The sequence below is a fragment of the Halichondria panicea genome, chromosome 13 (assembly GCF_963675165.1).
Source record: "Halichondria panicea chromosome 13, odHalPani1.1, whole genome shotgun sequence".
NCBI lineage: Eukaryota > Metazoa > Porifera > Demospongiae > Suberitida > Halichondriidae > Halichondria > Halichondria panicea.
The window spans coordinates 6278243-6303526 of NC_087389.1; the positions used below are offsets into that span (position 1 = coordinate 6278243).

A 25284-nucleotide genomic window follows, 5' to 3' on the forward strand; every position below is an offset into this window, starting at 1 on the left:
ACTAGGATCGACTCTTTACCTAACGCGCATGCGCCAACTTCTTGGAGATCCGCCCCTTTTACCTAGGGTGGGCGTGGTCTTTTGTCAAGGTGCACGTTGGTGAGAAAATCCAAACAAAGCTGTGAAAAAACAAGGCATTTACTCACTGCGTCCATGAAATGATCTGGGAAGCCTAACTTACACTAGCGTGAGCTAGCTTGATACGTAAGTAAGCTAAAATTAGTATGTAACAGATGTTATTTTGGTCTACTAGATAATTTATAGCCTTAGCATTCTGAGCCCTGTGTTGAGGTGTTAGCTGGTGCGCTCACTGTATTGCAGTGCTGATATGAACCTAAACTAGTTATTGAGCTCAATATAAAGCCTTAGCAACAGTCAGTACTCACTATTGTTCAACCACAAGCTCTTAATCTCCGTACATGGTTACAGTCTCCTGAGCAGCCCCTCCCCTTCTTTAACTTGCAGAGATAATTTTTATGGTGGTCCAAATTTGTCCGTTACGCTATCTCACTCTTTGTTGCCTCCAGGTCCAACCCATCCTCTGATAGGCTCAGCCCCCTCTCTCTGGAGGGACACGCCTCCCTCGAATCATCATCTGTTGACGAGGAGGACGAGGAGGAGATGCCACTCAGGATACCGAGGCTGCGACTGTTCCATCGCAAGTCCAAGAGTGGCTCTGAAGCTAAGGCCAACACTGCTGATAGTGCCAGTGTGGGCTCACTGGCTAGCCAAGACTCTTGGACCCAACAAGGTGTGTGTGTGTGTGTGTGTGTGTGTGTGGTGTGGGTGTGTGTGTGGGTGTGGGTGTGTGTGTGTGTGTGGGAGGGGGTATACCTAGCTCAAGGTTTCCATTGTCAGTACTACTAATGTGTATCTGTATGCTAACCCCCCTCCCTGCAGAGAGTGAGGCTAATGGTGGTTATGTGGTAATCAAACTGAAGGATCTCTCCAAGCTGCACAAAGCGGTGTGGAAGGATGACCTGCCCAAGGTGACCTCTGCACTCTCCGGCCTCAAGAAGCCGATGTATGTGGACTACTATGACAAGGAGGGACGGTAAGAGCAAAGCTAGAGCTAGAGCTTGTGTTTAAATGGTGACCTGTAACTGTGTTCTTAGTACAAATTCTTCCCAAGCTAAAAACTAACGCTCTTAGTGGAAATGCTTTTTCAACTATTAATTAATGCTAATTACAGGTATAATTATGTTGACACACTCTAAGTAATAATTATTGTTATTTGTTTCTCTCAGGACTGCACTCCACTTTGCGTGTGCGCGTGGGCGTGTGGACATTGTGAGGGCAGTGTGTGATGCGGGGGCGGACCCTAACATAACTGACAACCAAGGAGCTGCTCCTCTGCACAAGGTGTGTGGTGTGAGTGTGTGGGGTGTGGGTCTGGAGGTGTACAGCGCACTTGTACTTGTAGGCTACAACCATTTTTCGCCTCACTAGAACTAAAAGAAAATGCTACTCTATTGTGTGTGGATATAGTGTGCCCCACTGTGTGTACACTGTAGCTAGTGGTTTGACTTATAATAAGGTTTGCATTTCAAATGATGTGAAAAGAACATCTTTCTTTTTGCTCAACACTATTCCCCATTTTTTGCAGGCGTTTTGAGGATCATTTAGCGTTGTATAATTATTATTATGTGATCTAGCTAACATTGTACACTACCCCTCCCTCCTCCTCTGCCCTGTAGCTGATAGAGAGTGGGTGCAGTGATGCTGTGAGCATTGTCCTGGCTAGTGGAGCTGACCCTAACCTAGCTGACAACCTTGGCCGCACCCCCCTCCACCTGGCTGCCAAGTGTGGAGACACTGAGGCTCTCAGACAACTCATCAGCAAGGGAGCTAGGATTGATGTCATTGAGAAGGTTGGTGTTATTAGTAACTAAACTATTTGTACTATAGTGATGTGCTCGGAGTTTTTTAAGTGGTGGTCTTTTTCAATCCTCAATCTCATTTCAGCATCCTCTTCATGGCGTGTTATGTACTAGTAAACTAATGCCTAAGAGGTGGTTATTGTTAGTCTAGAGGTGGTTAGTGCCAACCACCACCACCGACCAGTGTGGGCACATCCCTATACTGTACAGTTACGCTGTATACTAATAACAATACTCTCCCTCCCAACAGTGCGGCCTGACCCCCCTCCACATCTCCACCCTCAATGGCCACCATGAAGCTGTCTCCACTCTCATCCAACAAGGAGCCAACCTCGACTACCAGGACTCTCAGGGACGGTACGTAACTAGGTAACATGACTATCACATGACCACACTTATTTACAAAGCCAGCAGCAAAATCTGTAAATAAATAAACAAAATCGATCAGCCCGCTGTAGTACACAAACTCTACCAATAATTATACATGTACAGTGGAACACCTCTCTATATCTCTATATCTCTATATCTCTATATCTCTATATCTCTATAACGAACACTTTTTTGAGGAACAATGTTTTTACCATTACACGAAGGTGGCCTTTGTTGATGGGTTGTTTTGTACACAACTTTTCATTTGGGACCTGGCCTTTATATCATGGTGGCCTTTCTTCAAGGGTGGTCATGGAGAGGCAGTTATCTATACTTCCCTCTTGTGTATATAGGAGTGCTCTGATGACTGCCTGTGTTGAGGGACGAGGTCAGCTAGTGTCCCTACTCATGGAGGGTGGGGCTAACCACACCCACAAGGACAACGAGGGACTCACTGCACACACACTAGCAATGTCTGCACAGCAGTACCAGTAAGTCAATCAACATCACAAAAATAATAAAATATAATAACAATAAAAATATTAACATTCGCTCTTTTATCCCACTCTGTTCCATCAATTATTTTCTCTTGTAAAAATTAAATAATTATTATAAACTTGTACAACCGTATAATTATTATAATGATCCCCTGCCCCTCCCTGTAGCTGTGCTGATATTCTGGAACCACCGCCACCTCGACCGATAAAACAAACCTCTTTTATCAACAACAACCTTCTCTCCTCTGTCTACGTTCCCACGGAGATGGGGCTCGGAGGCCCAGCGACCAATCAGATCGCAGACGAGAGTGTGAGTGAAGATCACTCGTCTCCACCACGCGGTGAAGATTCGTGGGCGGCCACGGATACTGAGGATGATCTCGCGTCACCACAGAACATGGTGGTGAGTGTGGGGGGGGCTAACTTCTTGAGTAGTCTCGTTCCCAGACCAATTTTTGAAATTTCATCTGTTTAATTGTTGGTTTTTCAGCTTCCGTAACATGAATTCCGTGTATTCAATTTCAACACTTTTCTGATTTTCTGAAAGCTAGAGTACACAGTGTACTGTATGATAATTATGATGATGATGGTGGTTGTGTGTTCATATAATGTCCTCCCTGTATTATACAGAAGGTCAACTTGAGAGCTGCCCTCAGTCTCAAGCTCCCCCAGACCCCCCACACTGAGACAGCAGCCCTCAGTCTCAAGCTCCCCCAGACCCCCCACACTGAGACAGCAGCCCTCAGTCTCAAGCTCCCCCAGACCCCCCACACTGAGACAGGTACACAACCAACTAACTCTATAACCCATCACTAACTTACATGTATACAGTACATGTATTATAGCTACCCCCTACGATAAGCATTCAGTCAATTGCCAGTTGGCAGAATTTGAAGTTTCACTCTAACAATCCCCACTCTCTTTCTTCTCTGCAGTTGTAGCTCCATCCACGACTGGTCCCAAAGCTGTCAATCTCGTCCTCGAAGGGTCCAAAGGTCAAATCACACCCACCAACGACCCCGCCGCTCACTACCAACTGAGCACACAGGACGCCACGCCCCCAGAGGATAATGAAGCCGCACCCCCAAACAATGACGAGGTCAGCGATAGTTCACAATCTATCAACTGGGATTCAGACGTAGATGACAACTTTGATCTTACCCCTAATACGAGCCATGTGGAAATTCCAGAGGTCGCTGAAACCACACCCACAATGGGCGGAGTCCCTCGTGATAGCAGGGAGGGTATGCTAACAGTAGATGAGGAGATTTCCGAGTCTGAATCAAATTTCAATTCTGAGGACGATGCTGTTGATTTTGGAGGCTATGTACCAAGTGAACCTGAACAAACGCCCACACGCAGTGACCTCTTGAGACGTGGCCTCTCAGACAGTGTGATGAGTAAGGCTGTGACCCTTGAACGAACGCCCGCACGTATTGATCTCTCGGGCAGTGTAAGGAGTGAGGCTGTGAGGGCTGTGACCCCAGATAGGACTGATACTTTCATCGTTAGTCCCCTTTCTTCGAGCCAATTTACGTCTGATTTCCTGTCACCTGATAACTCTGGTCCTGTCCGTCCAATCACGGCTGGCCGTAGACAGGAAGTGGGTGTGGTCAGTGGTGACGCCCACGATACATTCTCATTGGACAGTGACGAGGAGGGAATTGAGCGTTTGCTGCAAGAAGTGGTTAATCTGAGCAAGCCAGCTGAAGAGACAGGTAAGCACGCAACCACTGTGTGTACACTGCAGCTAGACTGCTCATTGGTGCATACCATAGTGTTAGTAGTGTATGCGTGACTCTAACTGCGAGCTGGCTACCATGTCAATGTCATAAATTTGTATTGCATAAATTTAGGCTTTTATTCGAGGCCTTTACTGCATGATAATTATTGTATAGTTCCCTTTGAAATTGCAGTGTGAAAAAAATTAATTGTGCATAATATTTTTGTAGCCTTTCAGTTGCAAAACGAATAAATATTTCTAGCAGTACGGCACGTGCAGCATGCTGGAATAATGTACTTGTATTGTCTGTCGGTAGTGTAACTAACGAACACCACTCTCTCTCTTTCTTTGCAGTTGTAGCTTCATCCACGACTGGCCCCAAACCTGACGATCTCGTCCTTGAAGGGTCCAAAAGTCAAACCACACCCACCAACGACCACCAACTGAGCGAGGCCAGCGATAGTTCCCAGTCCATCACCTGGGATTCTGATGTAGACAACAACTTTGACCTTCCTGATCTTACCCCTAATGCAAGCCACGTGGCAATCCCAGAGGTCACTGAAACCACACCCATCCAGTCGGCTAAGACCACACCCACAATGGGCGGTGTCTCTCGTGGTAGCAGTATGGAGGGTTTACTAACAGTCGATGAGGAGATTTCCGGATCTAATTATGATGATATGGACTATGTGGAAGATGTGGTTGACTTTGGAGGCCATGTGCTGACCTCACCGCCCACACATAGTGACCTCTCGTGCAGTGTGAGGAGTGAGGGTGTGAGGGATGTGACCCCGGATAAGAACAATGTTGTTAGCCCCCTATCTAAATCTGCGGGGATGTACGACCTGAGGCAGCCCTCAGAGGAGATTGAGGTGAGGAGGGTATATACATATATACTGTACACAGTTAGCGGAAGGGCATTACTTGTGTAATTAAAATGCCTAGAGCCTTTAAAACAGAGTACACAAGCACATTCAATAATGCTTCTCCGAATAGTTGAACTATACACACAATTAAGTATTGTACATGTGCTACCAGGAGTTCATGCACTTTTAGTTTTATCGATAAAAAATGATATTTCGATTTTATTTGAACGTACTAAAGGTGGTCGTCCAAAGATAATGGCATAATTATACATGTACCCGCCACAGGAACATGATCCAACTAATGAGTACGATGACTCAGACTGGGAGGACCTCGATGAGGAGGCAACAGACGACGAAAGTGAAGATGACGAACCAACTTCAATCTCTGCCCTCGACTCTATGAATGGAGCTGCCCTCTATGACCCCGTACTCTCACCTCAGAGGTCAAAGGTCAACAAACAGGTACGTACATCTTCAATTACCCGTATTACTAGAATGTTTTGGGAGTATTAAACATAAGTTAATTTTTCTACTTTCAAAAAGGTTATTGATCCGCAAATATTCTAGTAATACGGTAATTAAGTTAACGTTTTAAAACGTTAATTTTATGGTGTTAGTATCACTATTATGTTTGCTTCTGTCTGCTACAGTTGGAGGAAGTAAAGAAGGAAGTTGTTGAGACCACACCCACTCCCATGGCCGATGATGATGACACACATGTTGGTGATTATGAGGAGAGTGATGGGAACTTCGACAGTGACAGTGAGGAGGATGATCATGACAACCTGTTGCCAGCGGGTGAGTGTGTGGGTGGTGTGTGTAGTGTGTGGGGGTGTGGATGTGGGGTGTGGGGGGTTAAAGTACAGTGTGTGTATAGTTTATGATGGTCATGTTGTGTATACCATTGACTCTTGCCCCCCTCACCCACACACACCCACACACACACACACACACGCCCACACACACAGATCCCCCATCCGTACAATCTCCGCTCAGAGACTCCTCCCACACTTTACAAGGCTCCTCATCATCGTCACTACGTAACCTCCCACCCCTCACCATCAGCTCGCGGCTAAACCCCCCTCCACTACCCCCCCTGAAGCTGGAGGGTGCTAACGAGCAGGAACAACCACTCAGCCCCCTCAAACTTGGGCCAACTACTAACGAACAGGGACACTCCCCCAAACTCAGCGAAGTGTCAAGTTTCGAAAGCGAAATGGAAAGCGAATGGGAGAGAGAAAAGAAGGAAAAAAGGAGTCTCTCATTGTCCAATCGGCTTGACTCTGGTCTAGATACCATGACAACCACGTCTACGGATGATTCGCTCAACAAAAGAGTGCCAAGTACGAGCGTTGATTTGAAGATAGCTAAGAACAAGAGCAGCTCCGTCGACCCTTGCATCAGCTCCAGTGTGGACGACAAATCATATTCGATGATTGATTCCATTCCGTCTGATAAACCAATACGACCTTTGACCTCACCTCCATCTCGTACAATCGGGCGTTTGTCACCTCTAAGGCTTCATGGTGGGCGTGGCTCTTTGAGCAACACGGGGCTCAATGTCATACAAGTGCCGACCATGTGGTCAGAGAAGATGCTGATCAAGTCAGCTCCTAGTCTATCAGTGGAGAAAGAGGGGACCCCTGTGATAAGGGTCGCTAACGAGCCAGTTAGTGAAGAGGCCCCTGTCGTTACAGCTGCTAACGAGGAAGTACCTCCAGCTAACAAGCCTACAAAAGAGGAAACCCCTGTGATTACCCTCACTAACGAGGAAGCCCCTGTGATGGCCCCCACTAACGAAGAAGCCCCTGTGATTGCCCCCACTAACAAGATACCTCCTCAACCAAGCAACGAGTCCATATCAGAAATGCTGAGTGAAGTCAGTGAAGACATGGACTATGACGATGATGACAAGAGTGTGGACTTTTCAAACACTAACATACCACATGTTGAAGGAACGACACAGTTTCTAATAGAGCCGGCTCTTGAAGCCACACCCCCTCTGAAACCACACCCCTTAACGGAGCCGACAGCTGAGGAGGAGGTCAAATTGAAGCCCAATAAATTGACTGTTGCGACATCATTGTCTAAAACGCATACTCCCTCGAAAACAACCCCCGGGCCAAATATAGAGGTACCACAAACTGTATCACCTGAGAAAGCCACACCCACTACAAGTAGTCCCAGGGTCGCTAAAGGTCAAAGTGCATTGGAGTTACGACCTTTATTCGAAGAATATCCAATTGATAGCGAGGATAACAATATGTCCCTAGCAACTGGCCACACCTACCAGCCGCCCCCTGGTTACCCCCTCACAGTGTCACAGCTCCAGGCTGCCCCCGGGTACACATCCCTCATCCCAATGGAGAGAGTGGGCGGCATTGTCCCAGAGCTGTGAGTCACTAAATACACTGGCTACCTAAATTATATCGTTGCCCATATTTAATTTTATTCTAGAGGCTAGAGTTGTTTTGCTCGCTTATTTTGTGCATAAGAGCTATAAAGTTTCATTTGTGATTTGTGTGTGTGTGTGTGTTACAGATCTATGTCTGAGTTGAGTGTTTCCGGCCTTGACAACCAGAGCTCTCAAGAGATGCTGTCCCAGTCCAGCAAGATGTCCGATGACCTTCCACTGAGGTCAGTTATAGCTACGTGTATGTATGTTTTGTGTTGCCCCCCACTCTTGTTTCTTCTTTGTGCTGTGTACTTATACAAAGTCCATACTTGAAATAATCACCGTGAAAAAAGTGTATAATGTTTTTGTGTAGAAGGTATTGCGTTTAATTTTTCAATTCTCTCTCTCTTGCAGTCACTTGTTGAGACTCAACCAATCGCTCCGATCCTCCCAAGGGGGTGTGGCCTCATTGTTAGACTCCGCCCACACCATACAGCTGGAGGAGAGCTTGAGAGGAGCCACACACGATCTGGAGCGCTCTAAGAACGAGGCACTGGCCGGTGAGAGAATGCGACATCAGTTAGAGTCACATCTGGACCACTGTCAGAAGAAGTATAACACTGCCATTAGCTCTAAGATGAACCTGGAGACTGTCAAGCTGGATCTAGAGCTACAGGTGAGTGGGCGGGTGTGATCTCCGTCCAATCAGATTGTTGCATGTATATAGTGTTTATATGTACGTACATGTGTACATGCATAGTTTGGCTTGATTACTAATCTAGAATTTATTTGCAAACCAAAATTAATGTTTAATGCTTTTTTTGCTAGGTTCGTGAGCTCAAGTACCAGTTGGACCAATCACGAGAGAGTGTTAGATCACATGATAGCATATGTACGCAGCTACGGGAGCAGCTGGATCGTATGGAGTTACGTGTATCCAAGGAGATAGAAACACGACAGAGCACTGAGCTCAAGTGTAGGGAGATGGAGTTAGCTCATCGCAGTCTCCGTATTGCCAACCAGACACTGGAGGAGGAGCTGGTGGAGAGGGAGTCACAGTTACAGGGTAAGCTTTTAGCTTACAATAGCTTATAGCTTTTATACATTGTAGCTTAACTTGTAGCTTGTACTTATTTTAGTAGCTTATAATAGCTGTGTCAGCCTGTGTGTGTATTCCATGTACTGTACGTGTGTGTGTGTGTGTGTGTGTGTGTGTGTGTATTCCATGTACTGTACGTGTGTGTGTATTCCATGTACTGTACGTGTGTGTGTATTCCATGTACTGTACGTGTGTGTGTGTGTGTGTATCAATTGATAGGTCAATCTTTCATAACTTGAGTACGTACATGTAGTTTAGATCAATGACTTATGCCACCTCTTCACACTGTACACTGATCCCCCCTCCCTGTTAGGTGAGAGAGAGGCCAAGAGTCTAGTGGAGGGGTTGTACACGGAGCAGAGTAGACTATACGAGGCCTTGAGGGAAGAGTCTCATAGAGTTGGTGACATCAAGAGTCAGCTAGCCGGGAGACTGGAGCAGACTGACAAAACCAAGCAAGGTACACCCACCCACCACATGGATAATAGACAGTCTTTATACGTATAAAAAATATTATGTGTAATTATGTAGGTTCAGTAACAGTGTGTTGATACACACATTGTAAGCCAGCTCTATTCAGCATATGTACATGTACGTACAATTGTACTCGTCTGTTTAACGAGTATTCATGGTTTACATTGTACCATAAACAAGCTGAAGACAAATACATGTATAGCGCTTAGTAGTGACAGTGTATAATTATACAACACTGTTACTGACAGGACTGCATTCGCAATGTCAATATGATTTCTCTCTCCTCTCACAGACCTCCAGGATCAAGTGTCAGAACTAACCAAGACCACCACCCAGCTCACCTCACAGCTAACTTCAGAGAAAACACAGGCAGATGAGGTCAAAGGTCAACTGGAGACAGCGAGGGCGGAGCTAGCTCTCAAGATAGAGGGTGTGGCACGTGCTGATGACAGCCTTGTGGAGGTGGGCGCTCAATTTGAGGCATCCGTTAGAGAAATGAATGAGAAAGCTGATTTCCTATCGTCTGCTCTCGACAAGGAGGCAGAGCTTCGGAGCCACGCACAGGAAGAGGTGGGTGTGGTCCCATAAAATTAGCTTTGTAACTACTGATGGTCCAAATGTAACGGTTTCCGAAAGCTTAGAAGGAGCCCGTTCAGATGGTATGCTCTCAAATCCCAAATTTGGGAACGGCCAAAATTTCAATACCATGGGAGGCCAAAAAATTTGATTTTTCAACACACAAAATATGAAAGGCCTCTACAGTGTATTAATTTTAACTTTCAGAAAATAACGTTATTGTACCCACGGAACTAAAATTATGGCCCTTATGCTATTAACGTTTATCACAGCAATTTTAGACTACAGTGCATTTGTAACTCTGATTCACTGCCCCTCCTCTCCCACTGTGTAGGCCTCGTCCCTCAAGACCAGACTAGACTCCACACTGGCTGAGCTGAGCACTGCTCATGCACAGAGCAAGGAGAGAGAAGAAGCGCTGAGTCAGCAGATACAAGGATTCAAGCAAGAGATGATCCTCAAACAAAAAGACCTTGATATGTCAAGGTGGGTGTGTCATTCATAGCAGTGGTGTCATGGCAACAGGTTATATTTATAGGGACGCTAATTACAATTGAAGTTTAAAACAATTTTTGCCCCTCTCCAGAAATTTGCACAGTCAGCAGTCTTCCAAGACAGAAGCCCTTGAGGCTAAACTACAAGACGCTGAAAAGGAGGTTAAAGTACAGAACACCCTCCTCTTTGAGCGAGCCAATCAGATTGCAGCGCTGCAACGTGACGTGGATCACGGACAGTCACGAATGACATCACTCGAGGAAACCGTACAAGATCGAACAGAACGCCATTCATCACTCGAATTGCGATTAGCGGCAGCCAATGAGAAGATAGCGTCACTGCAATCAGGGGGCGTGGCACTTCGTCAACAAGTTGAGTACGCTCAGCGAAGAGTGGAGGAAAAAGAACGAAACGAAGCGCTGAGTCAGCAAAGATTCGACACTCTTTTGAGCACGCTGCGAACAGAATATGAAAAGGTAAATAATTAACGATAATAAAATTTATTATTAAATTGCCTCAGTCAAAGGTCACCCTCGAGGAGCGCTGTAGCACCCTAATTGAGAGTGTTAGTTCACTGAGGGTGGAAGTGGTTCGTAGAGATGAGAAAATGGCCGCCATTGAGAGGGAGAAAGAAGAACTCAATAAACAGGTACACCAATAAATTAATATCCTAACTTGGTATTATCGTATATCGGGTTCGAATGCGACGAGTTTGGGCATTATTTGCAATCACAAAGCGTGTCCATGCAATCTCTCATGCTTTGCATGCAATTCGCAATAGTTAGAAGTTAGTAAAGCAATCAAAGTTGGTACAGTGTCATTCACAATCAATTAACCTCTCATTCTAAACCTGATATATACGTAGCCAAAAATATTATTATAACTTATTTTTCCCACTTCCTCCCTCAGATGTCCCGAGCCAACTTGTCGTGTGCTGATGTGCAGGAGCGACTGACCAGCACTGAGGTGTCCTACACACAGCTGGAGGCAGAAAAGAACGACTTGAAGCAGGTTGCCGAGCAACTCGAAGCCAAGGTACAGACAATCAAATCGTATGAGTGTATACCTACCGCAAACTGTTCCTTGCTCACACATAATAACATTTACAATTTATAATGATCGTACATGCATGTATCTTCAAACATTGTGTGTGTGTGTATGTGGGTGTGGGTGTGTGTGTGTGTGTGTGTACGTACATGCATGTACACAGTTTATGGCTACCGCACACTATTCCTTGTCTAGACATTACAAACATCGGACAGTGACATGTTTTGTTAACATATTTCTTGGGAAATTATCAATCCTCCATGCATGTACAAATGTGTACGTGTTTGTACACAGCCTGCAAGTGATATCACTGTCACCCTACACTGTAACTCTATACCCTACAGATTGGCGAGGTGACCTCTGACCTCGTTGCCAAGATGCACGAGGCGTCACTACTGGAGGAGACCGTGGGCGGGCTGCACACTACCATCACAGAGGCACACGAGACAACACGTGTTGCACTTGACGAAAAGCAATCAGCCTTCGAACAAAAATCTCAAATCGAGGCCCAAATCCAAGAAGCCTACAAGAAGGTGTCCAGTCTCGAAGCAGAACTGGAATCAAACATTAAACTCCAAAATAGCATGGAATCGAAAATTTCCCATCTTCAAGAAATACGCTCCACTATGCAAACTCATTTGTCCGAGACCCAGACGGAACTGAATCAGACTCAAATGGAGTTGGAATCTGTTAAGTCAGTACGTGATAAAGCACTGGCAGAGGCTGAGGAGGCACGCTATTTGTGGGAGGGAGAAGTGAGGTCAAAGTCCAAACTAGGTGTCAAACTGATGGAGATGGAGAAGGGTCAATCTGGCGCTAGCGGACTAGTGGATGCTGTGAGTGTGTGGGCGTGTGTGTGGTGTGTGCATGTATAGTGGAACACAGTTAAGTTACATGTAGCTAATTTGAGGTAACGCGTAAAAAAGGCGATTGCTATGTACAAGCTTAATTAAGTATTTTACCCACGTTCATGTACTGCATGTACACCAGTTAGCTATAATGGTATATCTATGGTGTGATATGGTCAGGAGTGCTCAATATTCAAACCCTGTCCTCTCCTCAGGAGAAGCGTCGCACTAAGAAAGCCCTGGAGCTAAAGAAAGGGGCTGAATGGAAACTAGAGGTAGTGCAGAGAGAAGCCAACCAACTGACCTCCCAGGTGGCCACTGCACGCGCTCAACTCAAGCAGGCAAAGAAACGAACACAAGCACTAGAGCTGAACCAATCCCAGGTGAGGCTTGTGTGGCTTGTGTGACCTATGTGGCTTATGGGCTTATGAACAAACAGGCTTATGAACAAACGGGCTTATGCACAGTATAGGGTGGCTAGCTAGTAGAGGTTGATGTCCCAGGTGAGGCTTACGGGCCTATGGACTAACGAGCTTATGTATAGGGTGGCTTGTAAGATCATTGTTCGTGCTTAGTTGTTGAAGACCTGCACAATAGGACATCTTCATGTGTTGTACATGCTTGCTTTGTCTTCCTTATTATAGCGATTCACTTGACATACACATGTGCGTACATGTACCCTGTGTTTGATGTACAATAAACTGGTACACATTCACTCAGTGTATCCCGTGTAGCATATTGTTGCATACAATGGACAATTATTGTCTCTTTTCTACAATTATACACATACAGTAAAATTTTATATATAATCCTAATAATAGTGTTGCTCACCGTGTGCTCCATAACAGTAGAAAGAGTCATAGAACAGCAGCAGTGGTGTAAATACAGCAGGGCTGCATTGAGGGGGCGAGGGGGGTAATTCGCCCCCCCTAGGATCTGGCAGATTCATTTGTACTACTATAATTCTGATGACTTCATTTTTAATTTGCCCAATTCGCCCCCCTGATCCAAAATCCTGGATGCAGCCCTGTACAGAATGACAGTAGCACTCTAACTAATCATGCCCTAACCCTCCCACCCCCTCCCGTCTCTCTAGGTGCCAGAGCTGAGAGCTGACTATGATAGAGAGACCACCATCCTGCGCCGGGAGATGGATGGGCTGCAATCGATGGTGACCTCCACTCAGGCACATTGCCAGAGAGAGGTGGAGAAGAGACACAGAGCAGAGCAAAGCACCAGTCAAGTCAGACACGGTGAGATTAGGACCTTCCAAGCCCTTTGATACAATACCTATTATAATAATAATTATAGGCATCACTTGTAAATGACAAAAATAAAATTTTCGATTGTTGTGAAGCTGCTAGAGGGATCGATACTTACAGTTTGTATACTACAGTACATTACACCCACACACACACTCACCCACACACACACACACACACTCACACACACACACACTCACCCACACACACAGAGCTGGAGGAGCTAAGGACCCAGCTGACCCTCGGCAAGTCAGAGAGCCAATCAAAACGCAAAGAGTTGCTCAAATCAGAGAGCAAAAACCATCGACTAAAAGAAGAATTGAGAGCTCTACAAAATCATGTGACCAGTCAAATGGTCAGCAAAGCAGAGCTTGAGAAATATAAGAAAGTGGTGGAGGAAAAGGTGTGTGTGTGTGTGTGTGTGTGTGTGTGGGGGTGTGTGTGTGTGGGTGTGTGTGTGGGGGTGTGTGTGTGTGGGGGTGGGTGTGGGTGTGTGTGCACATGTGTTGGTATGCAAAGGTGTTACGGGTATGGGTTGTCAGTGTGTGTTGTGTGCTTGAGGGTTCAAAATGTAGATTGTTCGTAATTTAGTGTGTGTGGTTGTGCATGTATTTAACTTTTGTTGCTCGGCTGCGTATATCTACACACTCACAGCCTAATGATACACATTCACACGCCCACTCCACCCCCCACACAGGCCCACCGTGAGCTTAGCCATAAGCTAGAGGAGGTGAATCGTCACCTGGAGCAACAGTCACAGGCACAGGACACTCTCGTCCGACTCAGACTGAGCTCAGAGAATGATCAGAGGGACAAGCTTGACAGGTAACAACAGTGCTAGCTATAGCCAGGGTTCAAGGGTTCAGCTTTCATTTTGGTAATTTTGCTAGCTATATAAATGATACGCTTAGTAATGATATGCCCGGGATCTTCTAAGTGATGGCCATTCTCAATCCTCAATCTCATTCCTCTTTCATGTGGTGAAGTATAGTCTTAAGAGGTGGTTATATCTGTCTAGAGGTGGAGTGTTCTAGTTTCAATTGAAGCCTTTAATTGCATAATAAAAATTATGGTCATTTCGCTAGCTACATGAATGTCCTCTCAATATTAATGCATGGGTGTGAGCCTTTGGTCAATGTTTTTCCTTTTTCTGAATATGTACTCGTCTATATTATTATTGGTCTGTTATTTTCCATTAGGATGTTTTTGTATACTTATTTTAGGTGATGTGCACGTTTCACACTCCACATAATAAATCTGTGATTTTCCATACAGTCATCATATACAGCTAATAATTATGTCAACGTATAAGCAATCAATAATAATATGTCATCTCTGGGGGTAAACCTTCATTCCTTGGAGACTTTGATTGAGGGTAGCTTTACCTGAATCAAAGGGTAGCTACCTTCAATTCCTATGTTCACATACGTAGCATTCTTTTCCCTCAAATACGTGATCAGGGGAAACTAAGTTATGTGTATATACATGTGTGTGTATGGTTGCAAAGGCTTTCATGTTTGTTTGTGTGCATGTTTTTATTTAGTAGTTCCCAAATAAGCACATATACAGGAATAGTTGGCTTCAGTCCTGTTTCACTGGGAAACTTGTGTTTGTAAACTGATTAGCCCCGGCTCTGGTGTAAACAGGTAGTGGCTGCACTAGGGAGCTGGGATAGTGACCACATACTAACCAACCTTGTATCCAGTTCCTGCTTTATATTGTCTCTAACCACTGTATTATGAGAACTACATTTGTAGGCTCTGAGATCCCAGCTCTTGATATTAGTATAATTTATTATACATACATGTGTGCAGTCTGTGTTATTGTCAGTACTATTGTCGTAGTAAGCACTGTAGATGCTTTGTTGATGTACTGTCTAACTCAATGTATCCTCCACTCCCTTCATTGTGTGCAGGTCTGCTAATGAAATGCAGTTTCAGTTGGGGAAAGTCGAGTCAGACAAGCAGATAGCTGTGTCCGAGGCAGGGAGATATAAGGTGGGTGGGTTGTCATGGTGATCGTACTTGTAGTCATGATGATCGAGAGCATGTTGGTTGAAGCCGTAATGTAGTTTACTAGACTAGCAACTTTTATTGTATAGGAAAATGCACTACAGCCATTATATTGTATTGTATGAGAAGGTTGTGGACCCACTTACACCAGTCATAGGTTAGGGTATTCATCTAGAGTCCATGTTCACACAATTAATTTATTATAGGGAAATTCATATACCTGTATGCAGTGTACACACACACCCACACACACACACACACACACATACACACACCACACCACGCACACCCACACACACACACACACACACACCCACACCCACACCACACCACGCACACAGGAACTATATCAAACAGAGCTCACAAAATCAGCTAACCTCGGCTCGCTGCTTCAAAGAGCCAAGGACACCAGTGTCGACTACCAGAACAAGCTGAGGTACAATATTAGTACAAGCCTAGCTTGTGTGTATACACGTCTGCCGAGACTCTCCCGTGTGAGTACTACCTAGTGATTGTTTAGCTTAGCTGGTTTTCATAACTGCATCTGTAAAGTTATAAATATTGTCCTTTCTAAAAGCACAACTTTCCCTTGAATGGTAATATGAGACATTGAAAGCATTGGCCCTCACATATTGTGAATAGCAAAAGCATTGTTTGTTTTGATAATAATATATTTAAATTATCCCGTTGTTTGTGTTTCCCATATCCCAGTGATAATTATAGTAAGTGTGTGTGTGTGTTCAACAATTTCTGTCTGTTGCATTCAATTCTTGGAATGTAGTTTACTAACTTCCGTGTATACCAGCTGTAGCCGTTTGTTGTTCAACTACTGCATGCCGTGTGTACATGTACATGGACAGCCCGGGAGCTAAGCGCACGTGTGTGTATGTGTGTGTGTGTGGGTGTGTGCGTGTGTGTGGGTGTGTGCGTGTGTGTGGGTGTGTGCGCGCGCGTGTGTGTGTGATAATGATGCTTTGTGGGCACACAATGAAGTGATGTCTTGGAAACCAATACAAACAAAACACCATAGTGAGGGTTTCCTTTCATCGAGTCATTACAGCCAACACAACCTGTAGCTAGCTAGTCTAGAGTACTACATGCAGCCATTACATCTCTAGAGTATAATTATACAGTCATTCAGTTTATGGCTTGCTTAGTTCAATGAAGCAGTGTACATGAAACCAATCATTGTGAATGCCAATAATTATAATTGTAATGTACATTGTACACAACACAACACAACACAACAATGTACTGAAGTACGTGATAATTATGTTAAATTACAACTCTTGTTTTGTTTCCTTATACACTGCCTTTAGTATGCAGTTTATGGCTGACACTTTATACTTAGTTCTTTGTGTGGATATGTCAGAACGTGAGACCAATTATTTCGATATAATAGTACACAACTGTTACTGTAGTGATAATTATGTTATTAACGGCTTCTTCTTTTGTTTCTTTAATTGTGCAGCTTGGAAAGACACAGAACTCAGAAGTTAATGGATGCCACGGTCGTGGGTAGCCTCACACCTCCACTCCTCACACGCTACACAGAGCCACACCCACACAGCTCCACTCCTCACAGGCTCACACCCCCACTCTCCGCAAACATTGTAAGAACCTAATATGCAGCTATTACTAATAGATGACTGAAGGTCATGCACACACACTACAATGAAGGTCATGCACACACACACACTACAATGAAGTCATGTGCATATGCAATTGGTCTTTAAATATGTCTCGAGTCGATTTTATTGTTTGATAGATATAATGTGCTTTAGAAATATGAAATTCTTGTCTATTGTTGGAGCGACATTGGTGGTGATTGATTGTCTATAATAATGTCCATGTTTGCACAGGATTTGTCACCAACCAACAGTCTCCTCAGTACAGTGAGGTCAAAGCTGGACGAGTCCATAGCCCGCCATAAAAACAGAGGTACGCGCACACACACACACACACCCACACCCACACACACACACCCTACACGATGCATGCGTCAGTTTTCTGGGTGGATTTATAAACTAGTGTACTTGCTCATATTTAGTCGAGGGCGTATGCCGCCTTGCTTCCTGTTGGGACCATCATCGGGTCTGTTTGCTTGTGTAGTTGGCAGATCGCTCGCATAGTTTCACAGTGCTCTAGACACAATGTCAATGGCAATGGCAGCATCACATGTTAGAATGTACACTGCTTTAAATTCCACAGAGATTAACATGTATATACCACATAGTTACACAAAATGCTTACAAGTAAAATTAGTCACGAGTACATATACCACATTCCTAACACTGTGGTTGTTATCACGCTATAGTATATACACGTAGAGGATGATCGTCACGTCACGGTCATGCAATCATAACTATAGCTCACGTGAATTGGAGATACTAAAGGAAGAGTAAATGAGTGGAATTCATGCACTTAAAGTCCTCTGGAAGCAGCTTTATGATTAAGACCTTTGACCCTGACGATCCTCCTCTGTACCAGCTTAGTCCAGTAAGGGAGACCATACTTCTAGAAATGGCTAGTAAAGGAGGCCACACTTCCAGAAGTGTGTGGAGGTCAATCACACCTTAGTACAGTCTATGAATGACATTAGCACTTTATACGAGGCTGCCCTTTGGTGTGCTCGTGCTTGGGTAAATATAGACGCTCATGTGTAATGTGAGTGGAGTACCACTGGGATTAAACTGTACCACTGGGATTAAGAGTTTAAATTCGACAAAATTTTCCATATTTAACGTATTGTTTCCATCCACTGTCTATTATTATTGGTTGAATTATGAAATTAAAAATGGACTATTTTCTTTCCCTGTACAGTACTCCCTACTACTACTATCGGCACGGCAACCCGAAGCACTTATACGCCCCGTAAAACATCCCTGGATAGCCTTCCCTTATCAAAACAGGCTCACCTGGATGCCATCAAAAGACATTACCGGATTTGAACTTTTGAAACAATTTGAACTGAATTTACGAAACCCGAACAAATAATTACGATCATGTAATACATACTTGTTTCTAATTGCGACAAGATTCCGTTCATTTTAACATCATGTTTGTCACTTTGTCTATCCTCTGGTCAGCCCATGTGTCCTCACATGTCCTCACCATGCATTACTACTAGCTAGCAGCATTGTCACTTTTAGCATTATCACAATGGTAGTCATCAGTGTCTTGTGTACGTAGCTACCGGACATTTTCACCCCATCCTTCCATGTTCATTATGAATGAATTATAAATGTTGGTTTACTGGGCCACAGTCACTGTATAAAAACTATAGCTGTAACTTTAATTTGCAAAAATAATAATGAGCAATGTGGATTTTTATTGAAACCAATTCGATGAGGGACCATGCAGATCTATAGCTAGAGTGATACTCGGTATATTATTATAGTCGTATTATCGTACCTCGAGCTCCTCTGATACATATGCAGCTACAGTATATAATATTATAATAGCCTATAATTATTATGATAAAGACATAATATATAATATTATGCACGTACATGCTATATACAATTGTGATCTTCAGCTTTATTTATTCCAGCTCATGCAACGACCCACCCATGCATATTTATTGTTGTTAGAATTAATAAATAACTTGTTTCAGGTTTCCATAATTGCAATAGTTCTATAAAATGAACACAAAGTGAGATAAGATATAATGAGAAGAGGTGAGAGGGCACACGCACAGAGGGGGGGGACCAGTCAAACACCAAACACAGCAACCATTATCTGATTGTTAGCATTCCTACTAGAGCAACTCCAACGCCCACAGCAGCCAATGACAACCAGTTGGGACGAACGTCAGCTTTCGTCTTTGAAGCATCTATGCTCACAGCTCCTTTAATAGCAGCCTGGATATGAGGAAAAACAAAACAATAAAATGTGTTTACTAAACCAGACACACACACACACCCTCTCAAAAAAGTGACCCCATAGATGAATAAAAAACACGTGTCTGAGACATATGCACAAATAGACTGTGAATTTCTTCCTATAACAATGACTCTATTTAGATGACCTATCCCCAATACATTTTGGTATGTTTCTAACTGGTTTCATGAGCCAAACATCATCTCTCCCAAATAAGGTAAAAGCATAGGCCATACAGCTAGGTAGGCCAAACAGACTAAACTGCCAAGAAGCCAGCAACAACATTATTGTGATTCTAGACACACAAAGCTTGAACACTAGCTATAATATTACTAGCACACAGTACAAGAAAGGAGTGTGCCATTGTATGACAATAATCTGTTCTATCAGCTGGCTAACATGTGTGATTATAGCTTAGGTAAGCATGTTTCAAAATTTGTAAGGTAATAGGTCCTGGGAATGGCACCTCAACAATAGACTAGCTATTGAATGTTCTAAACATGTTGGCATCACCAACATCCTGTAACAGAAGCCTGCCATATAGTGTTAACCTAATCAAAATTCGCTAAAGCTCCTAGCTACGCCAACACACTCTACAGTTTGTTTATAGAATGGAACGCTATTAACTAACAACAAAGTCGTCTCAGGTATTAAACACACATAATATGATACCAATTCATACCATAAACTCCTACACAAAACCCCACGCACACAATATCTTAACACATACAACGCACATAAACACGTTACAATCCCTTACCCAGCCGCCATGGTCTAGAATCCATTGAGAGGTAATCTCATTCAGAAATGTTGTCTGCCATCCTACCAGGCTTTCTATCATGGCTGCCTTATTCTCAGTATATAATCGTTTCGCTAGTACGCTCGTGAAAAACAATAGCACGGTAATTCGCCCCCATCGTATATCATCATCCATCAGACGAGAGCATGATTCCCGATATTCCATGTACAGCATGCTATTGGATATGTCCAAGGTTTTAACCCTGTCTTCAATTTCACGTTGATGCTTCGCTTTCAAATCTTTACAACATGTTTCAAGGGTCGAAATTGCATCTTTAAATCCTTTATTTTTTGATAGCTGAGACCTCATATGTGTAGTGTGACCGTTGCCAGATACGTAGCCATTTAGTCGAATACTGTCTTCTTTCAGCATAAAATACACCATATGGTGACTTACGAGAGAAGTGAGGTCTTGGACTTGCTTGAGGTCGTTGTTCGAATGGGCCATGGCTATGTTTGTGATTTGAAAACCGGTTTCCATACAGTTAGCTCAGGTAGTAGCTGTTGTGTTAGTACTGCACTAGACCTTTCAATGGTTTTGTACTGTACGCGTTTGCTGTTTGTTCCTAACTGTTTCTCTGTGCAGCTTATATAACACCAGGACTGACACCTGTACTAGGCTGAGTTTCTATGGAGGTAAGGCCTGCAATCTCATTGGCGCTTGCACTATGAATATAATTAGCAGCTTACTTGCCAAGGGCAATCATTGCATACCTTACTACAGACCGCCCATGCATCAGACACAGTGCTGGCAAATTTGACTGCTTTTCCATCCAATAAACTCCAAAAAACACAAGTCATGATCAATTAAAATACAGCCAATCATTCAATGTCTATAGTGTCTATTTTTAGTCCAGTCAATTTTTAGGGGGAGCAAATTTGTCAAACCATACGACAGTGTTGATAAATGCATCACTATTGGATGGTAGTGTCTTGATGGGGTGACAGTCCTCAGGGTAGTACAGGAGTCTGTGTGTAGGGTACAAGCATCACTGTGTCAGCAGCACATACACTCATTAAACATACACCAACTTGTTGCTAACTTCTCACATAAACTAAAAAAGGATTGCCTCACACAATAACTATCCCTATACATACATAATGCTGACACACACAACAAGACCTGGTTATATTTGTGCTCTAAAACACCTGTCTTTAAGGACCATCTTTGCAGGACTAATATCAAAGACCACCTGTGAGCACATGTACTACCAACTCAGCACAGGAGAACACATACCCACAAACACACTGTACTGTATAAGGATTCAGTTCAGTTCCCTGGTAACAAACAGCGAGCTCTCTAGACCACATTAAAGAGCAGGGGATACTAGTTGGGGAGTAAACACAGCTGAGACTAACAGCTTGTCTCCTGGTAACACCCTACACACATACACACACACACACACACACACACACACACGTGGGCCTAATACGTGCAGGGCCTGCCTAATATGAATCATTTTCAATTTTAAAATACAAATTTAGTGTCCTAATTATTTACTGCATAGTGAAAAATCAGCACTTCTATTATCAGTACTGCAGTACTACATGTATAGTGCTATGTTCAATCATGTGCTGGGAAAACATTCTAGCAGATAAGAAAGGTACTCCCAAACAATTAACTCTAAATTCTGAGCAATATAGCACATCTCAATATTTATTATTAGAGACAAGATGTAAATGGCTCACACACTTAGAGACATGGTGGTAGCATTCACACTGGCTGTGCACAACATTCCTACAGCTGGCTCTGTACATGCCCTCAGGCACTAGCACATGTGATAGCCTTGTAACATACACTTACAGTAGTAACAAATACACATGCTCTGTGTATAGAGTAGCCCCTGTACAATCAGGGCATGTAAGTATACACTATTTCAGATCATTGAAACAACCAAACTACTACTTTTTGTTCCAACAGCAGTTAGGGGTGGTATCACTGGTACGTGTCAGAAGAGGTCCGACAACCCTGCGCCTAGCATCTGAATCAGATCTTGTTGATAGAGTTAGAGCTCCTATTAATAACACTAACAATACAAGCTAAGTCTAAGAAGAGTGCAACTCCTAATGAAAAATGTGATTCAGTAATGTTAGCGCATGGTTGTCTGACCTCCTCTGGGTATGCACCTTACTAACAGTGTCTATAGTTAGACACTGGGGGGGTAGTCACACTGGGGGGGTAGTGGACCATAATGATGCACCCATTGTACCTATCAGGATGGTGATATAATAACTGCATCAGTTGTTGGAATGATGCTCTGGTATCACCTGAATGTTTAGGAAGTTACAGAAGCCAATGGTGTATGCATGATGCTCACACTGGCAGGACATGATCAATGACAATAGACCCGTGTCCTTTGACCTGGACATACCAACCACACAGCAACCACATTACGGGATTGTTCTAGCTGGCGTGATATAGTGGGTGGGAGTGGAAGGGAGACTAATAACATAGGCTCTGGAAATACCAGGGGATATTCAGAGAAAGGATGGGTGGGCCATAACACAGGCGGTTAGAATCTCAACAAACTATGTCATACACAGTCACAGAGCTATACAGAATATGCAACTTGTGGCAATACTGAAAGTGAATGCCTGCCCCTACTTATAGGTACTTCAAAGAAACTAGCCTCATGCAAGACTACAATATACATGGTGGTGAAATCTCATGAAGAAACAATCGTACAACCACTGACTCCGTATTACTAGAATGTTTTGCGAGCATCAAACATTTGCGAAGTTTGCAATGGTTGATCAATTTGCAACAATAAAACCAGCAAAACCTAAATTATTAACACACGATCCTTGCCAGAACGCAATAGTTAGGTCGCAAAGACTCGACATTTCTGCTGATTTGGCTCATTCGCAAAGGTTTTTCACTCGCAAAATATTCTGTACTAGCCCTAAGTCTGGGGTATTGCATTGATATGATGAATGAGATATCATATATATTAGCTCACTTTGTTTCTTTGCCTAGAGCTTTGAGGATGTTGTAGACAGAGAAGCTCTGAGGAGGAGGGCAGCGAAGGTCCTTACCCCCCACAGCAAACAGCAGGGGGGCTTTGATCTGTGGGGGTGTGTGTGTGTGTGTGTGTGTGTGTGTGTGTGTGTGTGTGTGTGTGTGTGTGGTGTGTGTGTGGGGGGGGGTTAGGGTTTAGAACCAAAGTCTAACCACAGATAGTGTAACAACTTTTCAGCAGACATGATGCAACATTCAGGTTGTACATAGTGGCTAACTATCAGAAAGGTGACAACATTTTCACCACATGTACAATCCATGGGGCCATAATTATTATGACTCAGCAAGGTTGCTTAATTACATTCACAAAGTATCATTGTGTGTGTGTGTGCATGTGTGTGTGTGTGTGTGTGTGTGTGTGTGTGTGTGTGTGTGTGTGTGTGTGTGTGTGAGTGTGTGTTGTGTGTGTTGTGTGTGTGTGTGTGTGTGCGTGTGTGTGTGTGTGTGTGTGTGTGTGTGTGTGTGAGTGTGTGTGTGAGTGTGTGTGTGTGTGTGTGTGTGTGTATGCATTTTTTAGTTTCTATTTGATACTGGATTTCCTTCCAGGTGACATATCTCTGCAACCCTAATACTGGTTATGGAAGTTCAAGTTGCTCAATAGAACATATTATTATATACACAGACACAAAGATTCCCATTCTCAAGATCTTGCTCAATAATTATTAGTAATTACACGATGTAATTTATTATATGCACATACGCACACACACACACACACACCCTCACACCGCCCCCCCCACACACACACACCACACCATACACCCACACCACACACACACACACTACACCACACACACCACACCATACACCCACACACACACCCGCACCCCTCACACACAAGGCATAGAGCTAGCTATACACAGCCATGACATCATGCCATTGCTCCAGTCAGCTCAGTAGGGACAGGCCAACACTAACCAAAAGGTACTTCCAATCAAGCAAAGGGGATGTTTATTTCCCTCCCTAAAAAAAGGGACTCCAGAGGGAAGACCCCACACACACTCAAAGTTGCTTCAGTGGCCATCCCACAACACTCAAGGGACTGAAATGTGGTTAATGAGAATTCACCACAGTGGGTGTACAGTGCTAACTTTGTAGGTCTTGAAAAACAATTCAGAGCTGCATTTTAGGCGCCTCTAAAAGCCCCAGGGTATCACGTTGGATACACCACCCACCTGACCACACACACTGTACAAGTACTCTTACTACTACTGTAGGTCCTCACTTTCGTAGGCCACAGTGAATTAAGCGATTTAATTGAGAGCCATGGAAACACAAACAAAGATTGTATTCAAGTCAATAGAATCAACAGTTTGTGTACAGGATATTCTAATATATCTGTTTACAAGGATCAAAACAATTCATTGTTATTGAAAAGTAATGACATTCATGCTATGAGTACGTAGCTCAATGAAACTCTGTCAGAGCCTGATCATACTACTAGGAAGTTCTTATTACCCTCCCAAACAACCAATAAGACCTCCAATAGCCACTGTACTGATGTAGGTAACAGGGATAAGAGGGAGAGGGGGGATTTTAATGAAATTTGAAGAAAGCTCATACATACATCATTTGTGATGTGGCCAGAAATTAAAAAGTAGCGACTGTTTTCAAATTACGCACAAATTTAACTCTTCTAAGTAAACTAGGCCTGTGAAGTGGTTCCTGCACGTAAAAAAATAATTTAGTACGACGTACCTTTGGGGCCAGGCTGATGGGAGATACTGACATCATCTGTGCAAAGTCTTCGGCTGTTGGGGGCGTGGCAGGGTCAAAGGTCAGTCCGGCCTCTACACAGCACCAGTCGGGAATGTCCGAGGTGAGCATGTTGAGTGGGAAACACGTCACAGGGTTCAGAGCACAACCAGCCTTGTAGAAATCCTGTTAACAATTTAGAAAAGCAAATACCAAATGTTGGGGGACATTTTCACAGGATATACTAAAGGGAAAACCTTGTTGTAGTAAACAAGCAATAATTACTGCACCTCACTTAAAATGCAAACCTAATTAACTAGAGAAAACATAGCTATAGTGTACACAGT

The 25284-nt window shown here is 43.7% G+C and overlaps 2 protein-coding genes across 5 annotated transcripts in view; one reads left to right on the forward strand and one right to left on the reverse strand.

Annotated features, from left to right (window-relative positions):
* The first annotated feature begins 53 nt into the window (after positions 1-53).
* On the forward strand, positions 54-18794 carry LOC135347114 (ankyrin repeat domain-containing protein 36C-like). Of its 3 annotated transcripts, none has more exons than XM_064544989.1 (33): positions 54-204; positions 528-751; positions 901-1054; positions 1248-1362; positions 1698-1871; positions 2131-2237; positions 2603-2740; positions 2915-3149; positions 3377-3527; positions 3682-4464; positions 4824-5341; positions 5621-5797; positions 5986-6133; positions 6304-7729; positions 7877-7972; positions 8145-8406; positions 8559-8796; positions 9143-9289; positions 9596-9873; positions 10214-10365; positions 10466-10850; positions 10895-11023; positions 11284-11409; positions 11766-12257; positions 12485-12652; positions 13366-13522; positions 13744-13934; positions 14229-14356; positions 15447-15528; positions 15885-15979; positions 17015-17156; positions 17406-17484; positions 18367-18794. In XM_064544989.1, the coding sequence occupies exons 2-33, from the start codon at positions 622-624 to the stop codon at positions 18492-18494; spliced, it is 7731 nt and encodes a 2576-aa protein (XP_064401059.1). In that variant the 5' UTR covers positions 54-204; positions 528-621; the 3' UTR covers positions 18495-18794. The 3 variants fall into 3 exon arrangements, with proteins under 3 accessions (XP_064401059.1, XP_064401061.1, XP_064401060.1); XM_064544991.1 differs by having other exon boundaries at positions 3682-3902; positions 4979-5341; XM_064544990.1 differs by having other exon boundaries at positions 76-208.
* Positions 18795-21000: 2206 nt separating this feature from the next.
* Positions 21001-25284, reverse strand: part of LOC135347115 (acylamino-acid-releasing enzyme-like) — a 41405-nt gene continuing 37121 nt past the window's right edge. For both annotated transcript variants that reach the window (XM_064544994.1, XM_064544992.1), the window contains 3 exons: positions 24941-25123; positions 23184-23290; positions 21001-21192 (listed from right to left, as the gene is read on the reverse strand). In XM_064544994.1, coding sequence (XP_064401064.1) covers positions 21081-21192; positions 23184-23290; positions 24941-25123 — 402 coding nt within the window. In that variant the 3' untranslated portion in view covers positions 21001-21080. The remainder of the gene's footprint in view (positions 21193-23183; positions 23291-24940; positions 25124-25284) is intronic.

Bases quoted from the DNA above. Each gene is read 5' to 3' on its own strand.
- LOC135347114 (XM_064544989.1), top strand. From the start codon at position 622: ATGCCACTCAGGATACCGAGGCTGCGACTGTTCCATCGCAAGTCCAAG. The intron at 8,407-8,558 runs GTGAGTGGGCGG...TTTTTTTGCTAG, and splicing joins AGCTGGATCTAGAGCTACAG to GTTCGTGAGCTCAAGTACCA. The intron at 12,258-12,484 runs GTGAGTGTGTGG...TCCTCTCCTCAG, and splicing joins CTAGCGGACTAGTGGATGCT to GAGAAGCGTCGCACTAAGAA.